The 16,475-nt window shown below is 41.8% G+C and overlaps 9 protein-coding genes and 1 pseudogene across 9 annotated transcripts, besides 3 other annotated features; 6 read left to right on the top strand and 4 right to left on the bottom strand. All coding sequences in view use genetic code 12, as the record gives it.

Annotated features, from left to right (window-relative positions):
* Positions 1-2,853: 2,853 nt before the first annotated feature.
* On the bottom strand, positions 2,854-4,408 carry CD36_13430 (annotated as a pseudogene).
* Positions 2,854-4,408: a sequence feature (in-frame stop codons; partial sequence; probably pseudogene;~Similar to C. albicans YRF1, (HPR5)).
* Positions 4,409-5,061: 653 nt separating this feature from the next.
* On the top strand, positions 5,062-5,601 carry CD36_13420 (retrotransposon protein (fragment), putative; the record flags this gene model as incomplete). The annotated part of the gene is made up of 1 exon (XM_002417936.1): positions 5,062-5,601. The coding sequence occupies one exon, from the start codon at positions 5,062-5,064 to the stop codon at positions 5,599-5,601; it is 540 nt and encodes a 179-aa protein (XP_002417981.1).
* Positions 5,180-6,601: a mobile genetic element (subtelomeric).
* Positions 5,627-6,244, top strand: CD36_13410 (retrotransposon protein (fragment), putative; the record flags this gene model as incomplete). The annotated part of the gene is made up of 1 exon (XM_002417935.1): positions 5,627-6,244. The coding sequence occupies one exon, from the start codon at positions 5,627-5,629 to the stop codon at positions 6,242-6,244; it is 618 nt and encodes a 205-aa protein (XP_002417980.1).
* CD36_13400 (transposable element protein, putative) lies at positions 6,543-7,037 on the bottom strand (the record flags this gene model as incomplete). Its single annotated transcript, XM_002417934.1, has 1 exon — positions 6,543-7,037. One exon carries the CDS (start codon positions 7,035-7,037, stop codon positions 6,543-6,545), a length of 495 nt encoding a protein of 164 aa, XP_002417979.1.
* Positions 6,602-6,980: a mobile genetic element (partial ORF1;~subtelomeric).
* A 1,425-nt stretch (positions 7,038-8,462) lies between the features above and the next one.
* Positions 8,463-9,812, top strand: CD36_13390 ((secretory pathway) RAB GDP-dissociation inhibitor, putative; the record flags this gene model as incomplete). Its single annotated transcript, XM_002417933.1, has 1 exon — positions 8,463-9,812. The coding sequence occupies one exon, from the start codon at positions 8,463-8,465 to the stop codon at positions 9,810-9,812; it is 1,350 nt and encodes a 449-aa protein (XP_002417978.1).
* A 56-nt stretch (positions 9,813-9,868) lies between these two features.
* On the top strand, positions 9,869-10,648 carry CD36_13380 (conjugated polyketone reducatse C2, putative; the record flags this gene model as incomplete). Its single annotated transcript, XM_002417932.1, has 1 exon — positions 9,869-10,648. One exon carries the CDS (start codon positions 9,869-9,871, stop codon positions 10,646-10,648), a length of 780 nt encoding a protein of 259 aa, XP_002417977.1.
* On the bottom strand, positions 10,645-11,601 carry CD36_13370 (DNA damage-inducible v-SNARE binding protein, putative; the record flags this gene model as incomplete). Its single annotated transcript, XM_002417931.1, has 1 exon — positions 10,645-11,601. The coding sequence occupies one exon, from the start codon at positions 11,599-11,601 to the stop codon at positions 10,645-10,647; it is 957 nt and encodes a 318-aa protein (XP_002417976.1).
* A 422-nt stretch (positions 11,602-12,023) lies between these two features.
* Positions 12,024-13,811, top strand: CD36_13360 (DNA mismatch repair protein (mutL homologue), putative; the record flags this gene model as incomplete). Its single annotated transcript, XM_002417930.1, has 1 exon — positions 12,024-13,811. The coding sequence occupies one exon, from the start codon at positions 12,024-12,026 to the stop codon at positions 13,809-13,811; it is 1,788 nt and encodes a 595-aa protein (XP_002417975.1).
* A 21-nt stretch (positions 13,812-13,832) lies between these two features.
* Positions 13,833-14,054, bottom strand: CD36_13350 (DNA-directed RNA polymerases I, II, and III minisubunit, putative; the record flags this gene model as incomplete). The annotated part of the gene is made up of 1 exon (XM_002417929.1): positions 13,833-14,054. The coding sequence occupies one exon, from the start codon at positions 14,052-14,054 to the stop codon at positions 13,833-13,835; it is 222 nt and encodes a 73-aa protein (XP_002417974.1).
* Positions 14,055-14,152: 98 nt separating this feature from the next.
* CD36_13340 (conserved hypothetical protein) lies at positions 14,153-15,964 on the top strand (the record flags this gene model as incomplete). The annotated part of the gene is made up of 1 exon (XM_002417928.1): positions 14,153-15,964. The coding sequence occupies one exon, from the start codon at positions 14,153-14,155 to the stop codon at positions 15,962-15,964; it is 1,812 nt and encodes a 603-aa protein (XP_002417973.1).
* Positions 15,965-16,475: the final 511 nt, after the last annotated feature.

Here is a 16,475-nt window from a genome sequence, read left to right as displayed (position 1 = left end):
ATTAGCTTTTTCTCTGTCCGACATGCCTGGCGTTATTTCACTCAAACATTCCATTGAGTTTTTTTCATTCTCGAGCTAGACAACTGTCTTAAATTGTTAGCCTGGTTTGATTCTCTCTCATTTCTTGCCATTGCAATTGTTATCCTTCACTTGACTCCATCTGTTTTGACAACTCCCATCTTTAACTTAGTGCCATCTAATTTGACAACTTTGAATTTAAATTTTTCTTCTGTCACCCTGCTGTTTTGACCTTTTCTTGAATATCTAGCAACTCATAGCAGCATTCACAATTGCATACTTCATTTCATCTGATTGATTGAATATCTGATTGAATGAATAACTGATTTGTTGTTGATTTGTCGAAGAAGAAAGTGATACAATTTTTTTTTTTTGTTGCGTTGTCTTTTCCCCACGTTACACCTACACTGCACCATAAACTCTGAATGACAAACAATCGATTAAATACATAATCTACTCCTTACACAATCTACTTAAAATCTGCTCAACCTCCGAAGTCTTCCACTCATAATCCTCTAACAACTTCTTCTCTTTGCGAGTCATCTTCTTATTATCGTCTATCTCGCCACTCCACAGCTGCCCCATAATCAGATTAATAACACGTCGCATCTGTCCTGCACTCACTTTACTCTGATCCCGTCCAGTCCCTGAAAGTGTCTTCTTCATCGTGTGTTTTGTCAAGTCAAAATCACCAATCTCACCTTCTTGTTCTCCTCTCGCATTAAGCAACTGCATCACCGCAACATCAACATCGTATACTTCTCCATATACATTGTAATACTGATTTAGCTAGACTGACAAACTTGATTCACATTTTAGCCAAAGAATTGAAGTAGATGCACCAAACAAGCAACAAGTACTTATTACTACTCTCCTGTGTGATTGTCTTGTGAATATTTTTTGCCAATCCCAATTTGAGATGAATCCGTTTTTGAACACTGAAATATAGCCATTCAATCAATAAATTTTGATGCAGTTTTCAACAGACATAATACAACTTCTTTTCTTATGCTCCTTGTCTAAACACAAAATCAGTAACACTTCAAATTCTTGCAAGCTTGACTGTCTTTCCATCCACATGTGCTTTGATTAGGCTAATTGTGTTAGATGTTGAACATTGCTAATGAGAGTTCCATCGTTGCTAATTTTCCAACAGGTTAAATCATTTCAGAAATCAGTATTTCCAAGTTCCATATATTCTATTTCCCCATTCTTATATCAGTAGTAGCTTTATCATGCCTGTGATAGTGAAGTGCCAATGAAGATGATAAGAGTAATAGCTGTTTGATTGTTGTCATTTTATTTTATTTTTTTTTTTTTTTTGCCAGCTGTAAATGCTCGTCGACCCACGAATTAGAAAACCGGGGAGTCGTTTCCTAATCCGGAAAAATTGTTATAGCTTAAATAAACATTGTTTTCTGTCTAAATAAACCCTCAAGAATCTTCACACAGAAGTACCCATCGATCTTTTTTGGGTCAACATTCTTGTAAAAATAAACCTAAATTCTTACAATATCGATGAAATACGCTGCTACTCGATCAAGACACTAGTCGTTGAGCCTTGCACTATAACCCTTTGTTGTTTTTCCTGCCACCTTTCAACAAAAACCTGACGCCCTAATAACTCAGTGAAAAAGAGCGAACCACACACAATATTCTACAAAACCCATCTTAAATGACCTACCTAGCTATCTCCAAATTTCAACCTTCCCATCTCTTCGGGTTCGCCCTCTGCACTCCTTCAAAGTTAACCCATAGTATGCCCTTTTCCATGAAATTCTGATTTTTCCAGTCGTGTGCGTAAAAAGAAGTTTTTTCTCTTGACCCTAAAAGCAACCAACTTTTCTAGTCAACAGATCAGTCTATATTAACGTTGTAAACCTAAAAAGTATATAGATCGCTTCTCCAGATGATATAGATTGTTCTGGTACCCTTACATTTGCGCTACCATCAATATTGGGTGAGCTATAAAGTGCTAAAAAACATGACACCTTTCAAATTACATGTCACCTTCCTAACAAAATTCTATATATCTGACACCTTGTCAGTGCGCATAGATTAAGATTGCAAAATATCGGCCATTTTTTTTAGCCAGCCATTTGTTCCAGCTAGTTATTTTTTCAACGCTCCAAAAAAAAAAAAAAAAAATTTTATCATTTCTTCGTCCAACCATCTATCCATCCGTACGTCCTCCCCACCACCAACATGTCCTGTCATAACTCATACCTGTTGTTTTAGATTAGTCACGTTGCCTATTTTGTCATCCCGTCCTGTTGTGCTACATCTTCACATGTCTCAGTTACTCAGTTTGTCTTAAATTAATCAACTTGTCCCTATTTCCCTCCAGATTAATCGGCATGTCTTTGTTAGTCAACTCGTCCTTGTTGTTACGTCTTTGCCTCCTCCCTGTTATGACTTGTTGTTGAATGTCTTGAGTTTTGTCATTCGTCCTTGAATTATCACCTTGTCTTCTATATCCCGTTTTTGTCACTTGCCTTAGATTACTTGTGTTTATCTTGACATGTCTCAGATTAGTCAATTTGCCTTTGTCATGACTTGTCCCCACTTGTCTTACATTACTCAACTCGTGTTTTCCCCGTATTTGCTATAACTTGTCGATAACTTTCTTGGATTAATCAAATTGTCCTTGTTGTGTCGTATTTGCCTACTTCCTGTTGTCACTTGTCCTAGATTAATCAACTTGTTCTTGTTCAACTTGTTCTTGTTCATCTTGTATTCGTCTTACACGCATTTTACATCCTATTTCTTATCCTTCAACTCCTTATACACCAGAACCAATATATGTTGATACAATCCTACCACCTGTGAACGCATCATAGCACGCATCCAATGATTAAACACTTGCATATCTCCCCTAAACCGTCTACATCTTGCATCGACAAACACAGTATAGAAATACAACAACGTCTTGTTCCCAATACAGCCATTGTGACGCTCATTTAAGCATCCACATTCTCGACATACATTTTCCCTGGGTACCTCAAAGTACGTCTCCATAGCATGCTTCTCCCATTCCTGACCAGCAATTTGCACAGCACTCCCAGTCGATTCAGCTCCTAAAACTTTAAGCATCCACTCCTCCGGTTTAAATTTATTAATCTTCGACAAAACTCGTGCATACGTTTCATTCAAAATGTCTCTTCTACTATTCAACTTCAACCCAGTATCATCCAAAAACAGACCCACCAAAAGTGTCTCATCATACGCTTGAATCATCTTGTCCATACTGCACAACCTCACAAACTTCATCCCCGCTCATTCCTCCAAATATAATCCTGCAAGCTAGACTTTGATGCACAACCTTATATCCCTCGCAACAGTTTCTCGAACACTCCTCATCATTCATAAAACACCAATCACACACCCCTTCAACCCTCACAACCGGATTACCTTCTAACGTCGTTTTATAGAACTTGAACCATAAATGAAGATTGTCAATACTAATAAATGTATACTTTTTGTCAAGCTCCTCCAATTTCCTCTTTGCCTGTTCTTGTGCACTCTCTTCTACCCGCCGTCTCTTAAATGCAGCCCCCAGCGCCTGCACCATTACTTTAACAATATCCCTTGTTTCACCATGTGCGTTCTGCACCCCACAACAGTTAAAGTGCCCATTCCATTTTAACAGGTAAAACTGACAAATTTGTTTCTTAATGCACTCACCAACATCAACACTCTCATCATACCCACCGTCTCGATCACCGCTGAGAAATAAAACATACAGCGGCTTGCTTCTAAGTCTACCTATGACTTGAATAACTTCCGGAACCGTTGCCAATCTGTCTAATCTTCGATATATCCAAGCCTACCGAAGCCGCTTTCGTGGCAAGTATAATCCGTGTCCTACTAATCTGCTTGTGAGCCAACGCAATGTCACTAGTTTCAGAACTGATGCTCACACTGTTCGGGAAAATATCACCAAACTCTCTAAGCGTCGCGAGACAGCTAAAATAAACGAAAATGATCTCCTCGGAATAGCTCTCTAAAAACCGTTCAACAACACCAACCAAACAACCAACCCTCTTCCCATCATCACTCACAAATTTCGACTCAATATAAACATTCCGGTTCGGCTCACTAACAACCGCAACAACAACTTCTCTTCCATCACAGTTGCAAAATTCTGCGGCAACGTCGCACCCAAACTAATCACCTTTTTGAATGATCGTAATATCAGGTACTTGATTCTAGATAATTCGCGAAATTCGCTCTCCTCTAACAAGACCTGGGCCTACGTCTAAAACCAACAAAAACAACTCACCCGAATTTCCATAACTTTGTCTGAAATTCAAAAAAAAAAATCCTTCACATGTGTCTTGGTAAGACTCTCAATCGTACCCACAATCAAATCAATACTATCATCAAACGCATCTAGATGGTCAAAATTGTGTGGTCAAAAATCAGTGCTCAAACAAAATCTGCGGTCAAAATATGTGTGGTCAAAGAAAATCAGTGCTCATAGAAAATGTGTGGTCAAAAAAAAATCAGTGCTCATAGAAAAAATCTGCGGTCAAAGAAAATCTGTGGTCAAAGAAAATCAGTGCTCAAAGAAAATCAGTGGTCAAAGAATATGTGCGGTCAAACCTGTGGTCAAAAAATCAGTGCCCTTCAAATCTGCGCTCTTTGGCGCTACCCAAAATGTGGTCAACCAGAGAAAAAAAATGTGGTCAAAACTCAGCGCTACCCAAAAACGTGTGGTCAAAGAAAATCATTAATAACTCGCCACACAGAAAAGGTATAACCACCCTTCTTTTTTCAACCTCAAATTCATTGACCTAGCTAACTGTCTATCAACTCTCAGTTTACCACCTCTCCTGGTTGTCCGTCCACGTCTTTCCAAAAATGACCAAAAATCGCTGTTTTTCAAAAAATTCTGATTTTTCGGGTCGTGCGCGCAAAAAAATCATTTTTTCTCTTGCCCTTGAATTTTTAACCTTTTTCTGTTCGACAACAACTCAGTGTATATTGAAGTTATAAACCTAAAAACTATATGGTTTATCTCCCTGGGTTATGTAGATTCCTATGGTACCCTTATTTTTGCGCTACCACCAAAATTGGGCAAATTATAAAGTGCTAACAAACATGTGGTCAAGAAATGTGGTCAAGAAAAAAACATGTGGTCAAAAATGCGCGGGTAGCGGTAGATATCAAGATATCCGCACCAAATTTCATTTTCCAGATATGTACAACACGGTGTTAAATTATGTCGCATCTTGTACCGTTTGTTCTTGTACCAAAAGTAATTCTCACGCTCCTGCCGGTTTACTCCAAGCCAGCCATCCGGTTGCCGGTCGCTGGACTGATATTGCGACAGATATTGTTAGTGGTTTCCCTACGGTCACTCGTGAAAACGCTACAGTTAATGCAATTTTCACTATAGTGGATATGTTTACCAATAGAGTACATTTATACCCAATTTCAAGTTCCTTTTCGGCTGAACATTTTGTTACCTTGTTTATGACCAAATACTTTCCATATCACGGGTTACCACAGTCCATTACTGCGGACCGTGGGCCCCAGTTTGGAAGTGATTTTTTTTCAATCGGTGTTCAAAGGTCTTAACGTGCGTTCCCGTCTAACAGTAGCTATGCACCAGCAAGCCAACGGCCGGGTCGAAAATCGGAATAAATTGATTGAAACATACTTACGCTTATATATTACGGACAATTCCCAATGGCCTATGTTAATTCACATTGCTGAATATGTGCTTAACTCCCAACCACTGACTAGTTTAGATCACAAAAGTCCATTTGAAGTGGACCTTGGGTATGTTCCTAAGTCTCCAGATGCTATGTTATTTCCAAACAACCAGGAATCTCTTTCTCGTCAAGCCTTAGATATTACACAGCTGCTTGCTCGCTACACGAATGCCGCGGTAGCTGCTCATGCGGCCGCATTTCAACTTGCCAAAAAGTATTATGATGCCAAACATACAGATGTTGAATATGAGATTGGCTCTGAAGTTTTTGTTGATAACCGTTTTCTCAATAGCCATCCTGATGGCCACGACTCAGTGTTTGTTCCCAAATTACGGACTAAATTTTCTGGACCTTTTACAATCCTCTCTAAAAGTGGGTTAGTCAATTATACTTTAGAAATGCCATCGTCCTATAGAGGTGATCCTACTTTTCACATTTCACAACTCAGGTTAAAGAAAACGGTCCCCTCTAATTATCTTGTGGCCCCCTCCGAACCAGTTGCTTGAAAACGTTACAAAGATGGGTCTATTCTTGTCGATGTTGTTGCTATCGTGGGTCATCGCAAGGTCGGTCGTGGATTTAGATTAGCTGCTCGCCATGCTCCCACAACAACTCATCCTGACGGCAAAATTGTTTAGTATAATGCATCAGCGTTGCTGAGAACCGCCCCGGATTTGGTTAAAACTTATGTTTCCGCACATGGTCTTCCAGTTACTTTGAAGTAACTTTCCTATCCTTTTCCAGGTGCTGTTGGTTATTTTTTTCTATTTCTATTTCTTTTTCTATTTCTTTTCTCCTTCTACTTCAGTCGTTACCTCCTTTGTTCCGGTGGTACGATATCTCTATTTTCTTTACTAGGGGGGCATTTGTGTCTAAATTTGGAAACATATTGGAAAATTTGCCTCCGGTTTGTGAGTAGATAATTCTGTATGTACCGTCTGTCATAAATCTTACTCTGAATAAGTCATTTTCTGCTGCGTAAAGTAATGCCTTCTCCATGTCGGAGTTGGCTCCTTGTTCTCTAATCTTGTCTGGTATAGTTTCCTTCAAGTGGACCTTGATGGCCTCTTGCTGTTCAAAGCAACCTCCATCCGAGTCTCCTTCATCGACCACATTGGTGTGGTCACCAGTATATTGGTCGGTCACCATGTCGGAGACACATTCTCTAATAAACGCCTTACTGGCGCCGTCTAATCTATTCAACATAGCAGGCCATTGGCTTGCTCCAATGTTCTTCACGTAGGTAACCATATTTTCCAACTCCTCCAACTCACGGTCGGTATCTGCATGGGGCTCCATCTCTATTTCTTTTTTGCTTTGGCCAACTGGTGGCCGTACGTGCCCGTCTTGGCACTCCCCTTCTTCGGTGGTGGCAGTGGCAGCTTTTCTGCAAAATGCGCCAACTTCTCTGCCATGGTCGGCGGCTTGGTTGTCATAATTAAAAACGAAACTTGAACTCTCTGAATACAATAATATGAAGACGCTAGTGTTTTATAAACGAGCCTTCAAGGTGTACTTGTATGTAAGAACTGAACGCAAAGGACCCACTTGCTTTCGATGGTATATTGCTAATGTTTGTAATAGCATCCTCCATTGTTGAAAATGATAAATTTGGGATAACAATAATAAGTTGTCTTGGTAGTTTCTCTTTGAAAGGTGTTTGCCCATGACTGGGCCCCCTTCTGGTGAAGAGTAGTTGTTGTTGCTGGTCTTTTTTTTTTTGGTTGTTCGTTTTTTCTTTTTGTATTGCCTGGTATGTGTACACATCAATCGGCATACCGTACGGATGCCCCAGCTTATTGAAAATTGGGGGTGCTTGTCACCCCCTGAAAAGTACGGATGTAGGATGTTCAACGGATGAAGACAGCTACGGATGTCTTGATGTTTCGAGGTACACCATTTAGAGTAGGACTGTTTAATTGCAAATCAATTCATCTGTGCCGGAATGTTTAAGATCTAGAGGGGGCACAAGTTAGGCATCACAATTACAGCACCTTTTCTATTGCTTGGTACCTGGGATATACCAATAATTAGCATTTCTTCACTCTACTGCTAGACCTACACACCCTCAGTAGGCTCATAACTATAGCCAGCGGGATACTTTCTAGCCACAACTCTGACCTTGATACTACTACTAAATTCTGTACATCCTGTAGAACTTCAATTGACCCTGTAAGTGAACAGTAAATATCAATTTTCTCTTATCTATCGATGATTAGCTAAAACCTAGTAAGGGCTCACCACGTTGTTATTGACCTTTAGCTTTATTTAGTACATAGCCTACCTATTATGATAGACGTTGTACTCTTGTGTTGCTTTTTTTGGATGTTTACCCACAAAATTGGAGCAAAAACATCGTCAGTAACATTACTAATCCCATCAATACGCTAAATAGGTGATAAAATATACATATCTCCCATCCCAGCCTTTTAGGTGCGATCCTCTTGCGTAGCCATGTCTTGTAGAAACCCCATTTGCATCGTCGCACAGTTTTCTGTCACCATAAAACGCTCAGTGATCAATGCACAGTACTGCTATGCCAGGATGTAACCAGATGTTTCCCTGTCAACGGCAACTCGACACACCACATCACTCGTCCGGTACGACGTGTTTACATATACACCTCGTCAAGTCTGGCTCGCCAAGTGTACACGCATTCCATATTTTTTTTTTTTTTTGTCGACAAAAAATAATCATACACACCCCACTCTTCTTTATCCAACCATGGACGAAAACTACGACGTTATTGTTTTAGGTACTGGCTTGACCGAGTGTGTCTTGTCAGGTATCTTATCCGTTGAAGGCAAAAAGGTCTTGCACATTGACAGACAAGACTTTTACGGGGGTGAGTCTGCCTCCCTTAATCTTTCCCAGTTGTACTCCAAATTCAAACCATCCTCCCAAAAACCAGAACTCAAGGGCAGAGACAGAGACTGGTGTGTTGATCTTATCCCCAAGTTCTTAATGGCCAACGGAGAATTAACAAACATATTGGTCAACACCGATGTCACCCGGTACATGGAATTCAAACAGATTGCTGCCAGCTACGTCTACAGAAACGGCAAAATCGCCAAAGTCCCCTCCAACGCAAAAGAAGCTTTGGCTTCCTCCTTGATGGGCATTTTTGAAAAAAGAAGAATGAAGAGGTTCTTAGAATTTATCCAAAACTACGACGAGGACGACGCATCAACCCACCAGGGTTTCGATTTAGACAAAAACACCATGAACGAGATTTACACCTATTTTGGATTGGAAAACGGTACCAAAGACTTTATTGGGCACGCCATGGCATTGTGGTCAACCGACGACTACTTGAACGAAGTCGCCCGTCCTACCTACGAAAGAATCATGTTGTACGCCTCGTCTGTCGCCAAGTACGGCAAGTCGCCATACATCTATCCATTGTACGGGTTAGGCGAGTTGCCACAAGGCTTTGCCAGATTGTCGGCCATCTACGGCGGTACTTACATGTTGGATACCCCAATTGACCAAGTGTTGTATGAGGGAGAGGGCCCAGATAAGAAATTTGCCGGTGTGGTCACCAAAGAGGGTACCGCCAGAGCCCCCATCGTCATTGCCGACCCAACATACTTTCCAGAAAACGTCAAAAAGACCGGCGCCAAAGTCATCAGGGCCATTTGTATTTTGGACCACCCCGTCCCTGGCGTTGAATTGGACTCGTTGCAGTTGATCATCCCCCAGAACCAGGTTGGCAGAAAACACGACATCTACGTTGCTGTGTTGTCGGACGTCCACTGTGTTGTTCCAAAGGGGTACTACCTTGCTATTGTTTCCACCATCATTGAAACCGACGCCCCACACGTCGAGTTAGAACCTGCGTTCAAATTGTTGGGCCCCAGAGTGGACACATTAATGGGTATCGCCGAGTTGTACGAACCAGTTGACGACGGCACCAAAAACGGAATCTTCCTCTCCAAGAGCTACGACGCCTCGTCACATTTCGAAAGCACTACAGACGATGTGAAGGATATTTATTTTAGAATCACTGGAAAACCAGTGCAATTGAAGAAAAGACCTACAGCAGAAGAAGAAGAAGCTCTCCAAGGTTTATAGAATATTTAGTTTGTAATCGAAAAAAAAAAAAAAAAAAATTTCTGTGGTACCTCACCATGACTTCTCTTACCACCGTCTCTGGTGACCCACTTACCATTGGCATTGGCACCGGCACCTCCATCAAAGACCTTAAACGGGGAGACCCTACCCCCAAAAATCAATCCGTCATTGTTGATATTCTCAAGTATGCATTGAATATTGGGTACAACCATATAGACACGGCTGAGGTGTACACCACCCAACCAGAAGTGGGCATGGCCATAGCCGGCTACCCACGTCAAAAGTTATGGATCACCACCAAGTACTCAGTCTCATCGTCCATGATCAAGAAGAAGGCCTTTACCCCAACCGACTTTATCGAACAGGCCCTAGAAGAGATGAAGACAGACTATATCGATTTGTTTTTAATTCACTTTCCCCCAAAACAGGGCGACCCCTACACAATAGAATCCTTATGGAAGGAATTCATATCCATCAAGGCGACAGGAAAGGTCAGATACATTGGCGTGTCAAACTTTAGTATTCCCCAATTGCAAAAACTTTTTGAGGCTACCGGCGTCTACCCCTCGGTCAACCAGATCCAGTACTACCTTGGCTCGCCAAACCTGGACGTCGTCCAGTTCTGCCAACAACACGGAATCCATGTCGAGGCATACGGGCCATTGACCCCACTAAGAGAGCCAAATACAAAGGCAGACACGTTATTGGAAGACCTGCAAAACAAATCACAGGAATTGTTCCGCTACTTGCTCTCCCAAAACATCTTGCCCATCACTACATCGTTCAAACAGTCTCGTTTACAAGAAGCTTTAGATACACACAATCTTATATACTAATTCTCTCTTTGAAATATATTTCCCCCTAAAGACTTTCTCGGGATCTCCGATTCACTCAAAAACTTGGCTTCAATGTGCTGGCCAATAACCAACACGTCCCTCTCTAAATCAATCGTGCACCGATGCCTTCTCAACATATCTAAACCAAAAAGGATCCCCACATGCGTGTCGACCACATAGAACGAACACGGCAACTCGATCTTCGTATCACCAATCTCAATCGGGGCACTATGGATTCGGCCACCAATTTGTTGTGTGCCAATGCCAACAGCCTGGCCCTTGTACCGCTTATCAATCAACCGTGCAAGTCCAACCTCCTCAGCAATCGAAGGACTGATCGTCGTCATCGCCGCCCCAGAATCAACCATTGCAACTTGGTCAACTCCATTAATCTTTAGCTTGATGTAGAGCATATTGACAGTGGTAAAACTCTCTGGCGAAATGTCCCACGCCAACTTCATATTCTCCTCAATCGCCTCCTGTCTAATCAACTCTAAAATACGCTCTTGGTTTGCCGGGTTGTCGGGATCCTGCTGTAAACGCAACAACTCAGCCTGGTTAGAACTCGTCTGCTGGTGCTCCTGTGATACTTGCTCCATTATTAAACTTCTAAACCTGGCAGGATCATTCAACGCATCAAAAAGACTGGGCTGGGTTGATCTCACTTGCTCTCTGACATTGGGGTCAGCCAATACCTGCTGTCTAATCATCTCTATCCGTTCATCTGGCTCCTGCTTTTTCGACATCTGTAAAAGATCATTATCGTGGATTTGAAACTCACTCAACGGTTTGTTCTCCACCAACTCCTGCCCGTTAAACCTCAACAGCTGGACCCCAGCATCTACACCAGTCTCTGCCAGTAAGTAAGCCTTGAAATCTTCCAAGCTAAGTGACTCTGGAACGTCTACCGAGATAATATCACCCGAATGATCTAAAGATATAGTAAGTTGCATTGCTCTACCAAAGAAAAAAAAAAAAAATTCGGTGGCCAAAAAAAAAAAAACGTTCATTTATACTATTTGCCACTCATACATTCTACTCTGCATCTATACGCTTTACATATCGGGAATAATCATGGCAATGTGACCACCATTTAATAGCATCTTCTTAATTGGGCCAGCTCCACCGTCCTCAGTGACATCCTCTAACACCATATTAACGTAATCATCAAACCCTATCAACTTTCCGTAAAACTCTTTATCGCTAGTCATTAACACCCGGACCCTCTTACCAACCGATCTGTCTATTATCTCCAAAGGCAATACTGTCTGTGGGATTGATTCTGTTGCAACTGACTCGTCTGACATGATTGTTGATTAAAGAGGAAGATGTTTTTGTTTCGAAAAAAAAAAAAATTTTTGTGCGTTCAACTTTCATGCACTCGATAAGACAGTTGGACGATTCAGTGGTCACGCAAATACGCTCACACACTATCCTCCACTCATTGGACCTGGTGGTAAGAGAACTCTTACAGAATAGTGTCGATGCCGGCGCTGACAAAATCACCATCAAGATAGACCCAGTTTCGTTGAGCGTATACATTCATGATAATGGACCCGGCATCACCCCTGAGGATTTGGAAAAGGTTACCCTACAACACTATACCTCCAAATGGCAGGCAAAGACCTTTGGTTATAAAGGAGAGGCGCTCTTTGCGTTAAAGGCAATTTCAAATCTTACCATTATATCCAAAGCAGATGGGTACTCGAGCCCATTCAAGCTAACCAATCAAGTTGCCAAGTTGTATGATGGCTACTCCTTCGGTTACTTCCAGGTTGGCGATATCAACCCACATGGCACAGTGGTAATTGCTGCCAACATTTTTAAAAACATGCCCGTTCGAAGACAGACACCACCAAAACTTGAAGCAGTTAAGGTGGCTATTTTGCAATCACTAATAAAAAAGCCTTCGGTTGGTCTAACCGTGTTGCTTGTCAACCACACCACATTCCAGCTTGATCGGTTAGTATCCATAGACGGCTCCGACTACCCCACCCTATTGTTCCAGCTATTTGGAATAAAAACAAAATTCGACCCTGTGTCTGCACGGTTTAAGAATATCAGGATTTCAGGGATAATCGGCAGATCACCAATATCCCCAAAACACCAGTACTTCTTTGTCAACGATAGACCAGTCACACTAACTCCCCAAGAATCAAAGCGCCTAAACGAGTTGTTTACCACAGGGAATTACAAGTATCCCACATTTATATTTAGAGCCCACTATCCGAAACAACACTCCCATGACTGTTATACTTGGAATATAGTACTCCGCATTGTGCATAAGATTATCAGCAAGTTTCTAGAAGTCCCTCAAAAAGAGCCACCTGTGAAATGTCTGACCGGCCCGATGAAGCGAAGCGACAAGTACATGCTATCCACAAAAGCAAAGTTGGGGTTTTTGAAAGAGAATGAAATTAATGGGCTAGTCGATAATCGGATGTATCACGTAAAGTCAACACCCCTACCCAGAATGCCAAAAATCGTCCATCCAGAACTACCCCGTTGCTCATGCACTGACCACTCCCCTTTCACCAATCTTTCCTTCTCACGAGAGGACTTGGCGCCTGGAAGATTCAAAGTAATCAACCAAATCGATCGAAAGTTTATATTGTTGACAATAGCCGACCAGATAGTTGTGTTGGACCAGCACGCAAGCGACGAACGAATCAGAGTTGAACAGTATTTGCAAGAATTCGTGGAGCAACGCCACCCTGGTTTGAGACTCCAGAACCCAGTCACCTTCATCTTGCATCCTTCAGAAACGGTGTTGTTTGACCAATATGCACCCAACTTTAATACTTTTGGTATACATTTTGCTACGCAGAGTGACCGGGTGGTAATCACCCACTTGCCATTCCTTCTTACTAAAATAGAGAACGACCTTCTTAAAGATTCGTTGCTACAACACTGCTACGACTTGGCTGACCACGTCAAACGTGTACACATCGACTGCAACAACTGGTTCGAAACATCGTACCACTTGCCTCGCATCATAACCGAGTTGATCAACTCCAAGGCCTGTCGATCAGCTATAATGTTTGGCGACATTTTAACAAAAGACGAAATGTATCAAATCGTCACCAAACTCAGTCAGTGCAAGCTCCCATTTCAGTGTGCCCACGGAAGGCCGTCTATAGTTCCAATAGCAAACATCATATAATATATTCAACAATACACACCCCTATCTAGCTTCAAACTGTACCATTCTCTTCGTTCTGGCTTTGTAGATAACTCTGTGGCCACATTCTTTGCATCTGATAGTATCACTCTTGCTCAACGAAAACGACGCAGCACACTGTGCACAGTTATACTTAACACCAAGCGACTTGCTTTGAACTTGTCCTAAAGCAGCATGTGAGATAGATGATGGGATACTGAATCCTTCTCTTTGAGGGGAAGTCATGATGGATGATGAGTAATGGTGTGTTGAAGATTTTTTTTTTTTTTTTCTCGATGAGAAAATTTCTCTTAAAAATGTGTTCCCATTTATCATCACTATCAATGTTGTCTATACGGGAGACAATCTCAAGAATAGGCAAATCCATACGGCAGATCGATAGTCTATCCAAAACAAATAAACCCCCAAACAAACCCCATCCACGCAATGAACGACAGGTACTACACAAGGAAAACAAGTACTTGCCCAACGAGAAACTAGCACAACTCAAACCCATGTACACTGACTTCCAAAGAAAGGTGTTCCAGGACTTTCTCAAGCCAATAGAGATCCCCAACTTAAAGACATTTAACGAGAAAGAGGAGTACGATAGTGCGCTGGCGTCCAGGAATTGGAACAAACGGGCTTCCCAAAAACCACAAGACGTCTTGGATACCTTCCTCGCAGACAAACCCGAGTTTGACAAATTGATCAAGTACTTGTTGGAAATAACGCCACCTCACTTGAAGAATATCGACTACCACAACGAACTGACTATACGCCGAATCCTAGATCAAGAAGCAATACGTGCATACGACGTGCCGCACCATGCATTTCACGAAATCCCTCCAATACCGTCACCACTCACAAAAGACTCGTTCGAACAATACATCTACCACCTCACCCACTGCAAGTTTCATTATAGAAACTCCCTGTCGTTGCAGTCGGGCATTATCCCTCACATACTACTATACACACACAAGACAACCACCACCAAATTCAGGCCGTTTCGGTCAACCACAACATTCAATTGGTTGATAAAATACTTTGGCCACGACAAGAACCAAAGCTCGTTTGCTCGAGAACTATTGCTCGTGATGAACATAGAAGGGCACTTGCTCAATACCGAGACAATTAACAACCTACTAAAAGTGGTCAAGGTGCACTCGCGAATCAGAGCAAATGCAAACTCGTTTACGTTAGCATTAAAGTATTTAAAGTTGAGCCAAAAGTTGGGAATAGACGTGAACCTACTGACATGGAGTAAGGTCTACGATATCATCCACAACGTGCATCTAAAAGAGGCCTTCATCAGTTTCATACAAGAAAACGGTATACCGATACTGAGAGGTTTGCTCTTGCGAATTATTGACGATTTTGCTACGATAGCGTCGACAACAGAAGATTTGATATACTTTATTGAGAACGATTTGGGGTTTAAGCACTGGGAGAACGACGATATGATACGAGCCAAAGTGATATTCCACCGCGCAAGAGTCAACGGTGGGCCATTTACCGGATCTAACGAGTATGACTTTAAAAACTGGTTGCTAGGATTGAAAAGCAGCACCCAACTGAGCAGTTTGTTGATGCTACAGCAGTATTTTGGGAGAACTATTGAAATACATGAAACGATTCCTATTTACAGTATAATTATCGAGAGTTTGGTGAATGAGTATACAGATATAAGGCATTTGAAGCAGCTAGTGTTTGTTGTTCGAGGGATGATATATGAGGCCACGCATGTGCTCAGTATACCGTGTGAGATCATCCAGTACGCCGACTCCCAAACCATCCCCGAAAACTACAAGATGCTAGCACGAATTCTGTATGGCAAGTTGCATGAATTACAGGCAAGAGTCGAGTTTGCCAATAACCACACTTTTGAAAACATATCCCTTCCCTGGGAAATGCTCTCCCAAGAAGAAATCGAAAAGTGGTTGGCCTTGACCAACAAGATCAAGAATGATCAGGCATACCAACTATTCCCACACTTGCAAGACTCCAGGGAGTTCCCGAAACCAGAAATTGACAAGATTATGAGCCACATCAAAGCAAAAGGCGTCGCTAGTAGAAACAGGACTAGAGTGGATAAAATAACCCAAGGGTTCGATGACTACACCGTCGCCTTGATGAAGGAGAGGTGTTTGCTCTAAGTGTACATAGTTAATATATATTTGTCTTTGTCAGCGGCGTGTGCCGTTTCGAAAAATTTTCGCAATAAATTTTTAACCAAAAAAAAAACTTGAAACAATTCCCACCCTAAACTCCAATCCACCAATTACTTTCCCTTTTTTAGAAAAGCCTGCATGAAACAGAGAGCAATTGATAGATCTATTACTCCAATCAGTAAACTAAACGTATGGAAATAAACAGTTTAACCATTGTACGTACACATGCAGGTTATACCTACAAGATTCAGCAATACCTGGCAGCGTGGGCTTACTGTGGCTAATCAAAATCATTGAACTTCCTATTCCAGAAAAGCCCAAACGAAACCTTAAAACCTTAGCAAAGACCCTAAAACCCACCATGTGGGCCAATCGCAAAACTTGACTATCTGTCTGGGGCCCATACTACCAAGCCAAGCATACACATACTCCCCAAACTGTTAACCTCAAAATATCTTCAACCTAATCTTCGAGTCAAGAGTTTGTCAGTATCATA

The sequence above is a fragment of the Candida dubliniensis genome, chromosome 1 (genome assembly GCF_000026945.1).
Source record: "Candida dubliniensis CD36 chromosome 1, complete sequence".
NCBI lineage: Eukaryota > Fungi > Ascomycota > Pichiomycetes > Serinales > Debaryomycetaceae > Candida > Candida dubliniensis.
Note: the sequence above shows the minus strand (reverse complement) of the source record. Positions and strands in the feature narration are given on the sequence as shown.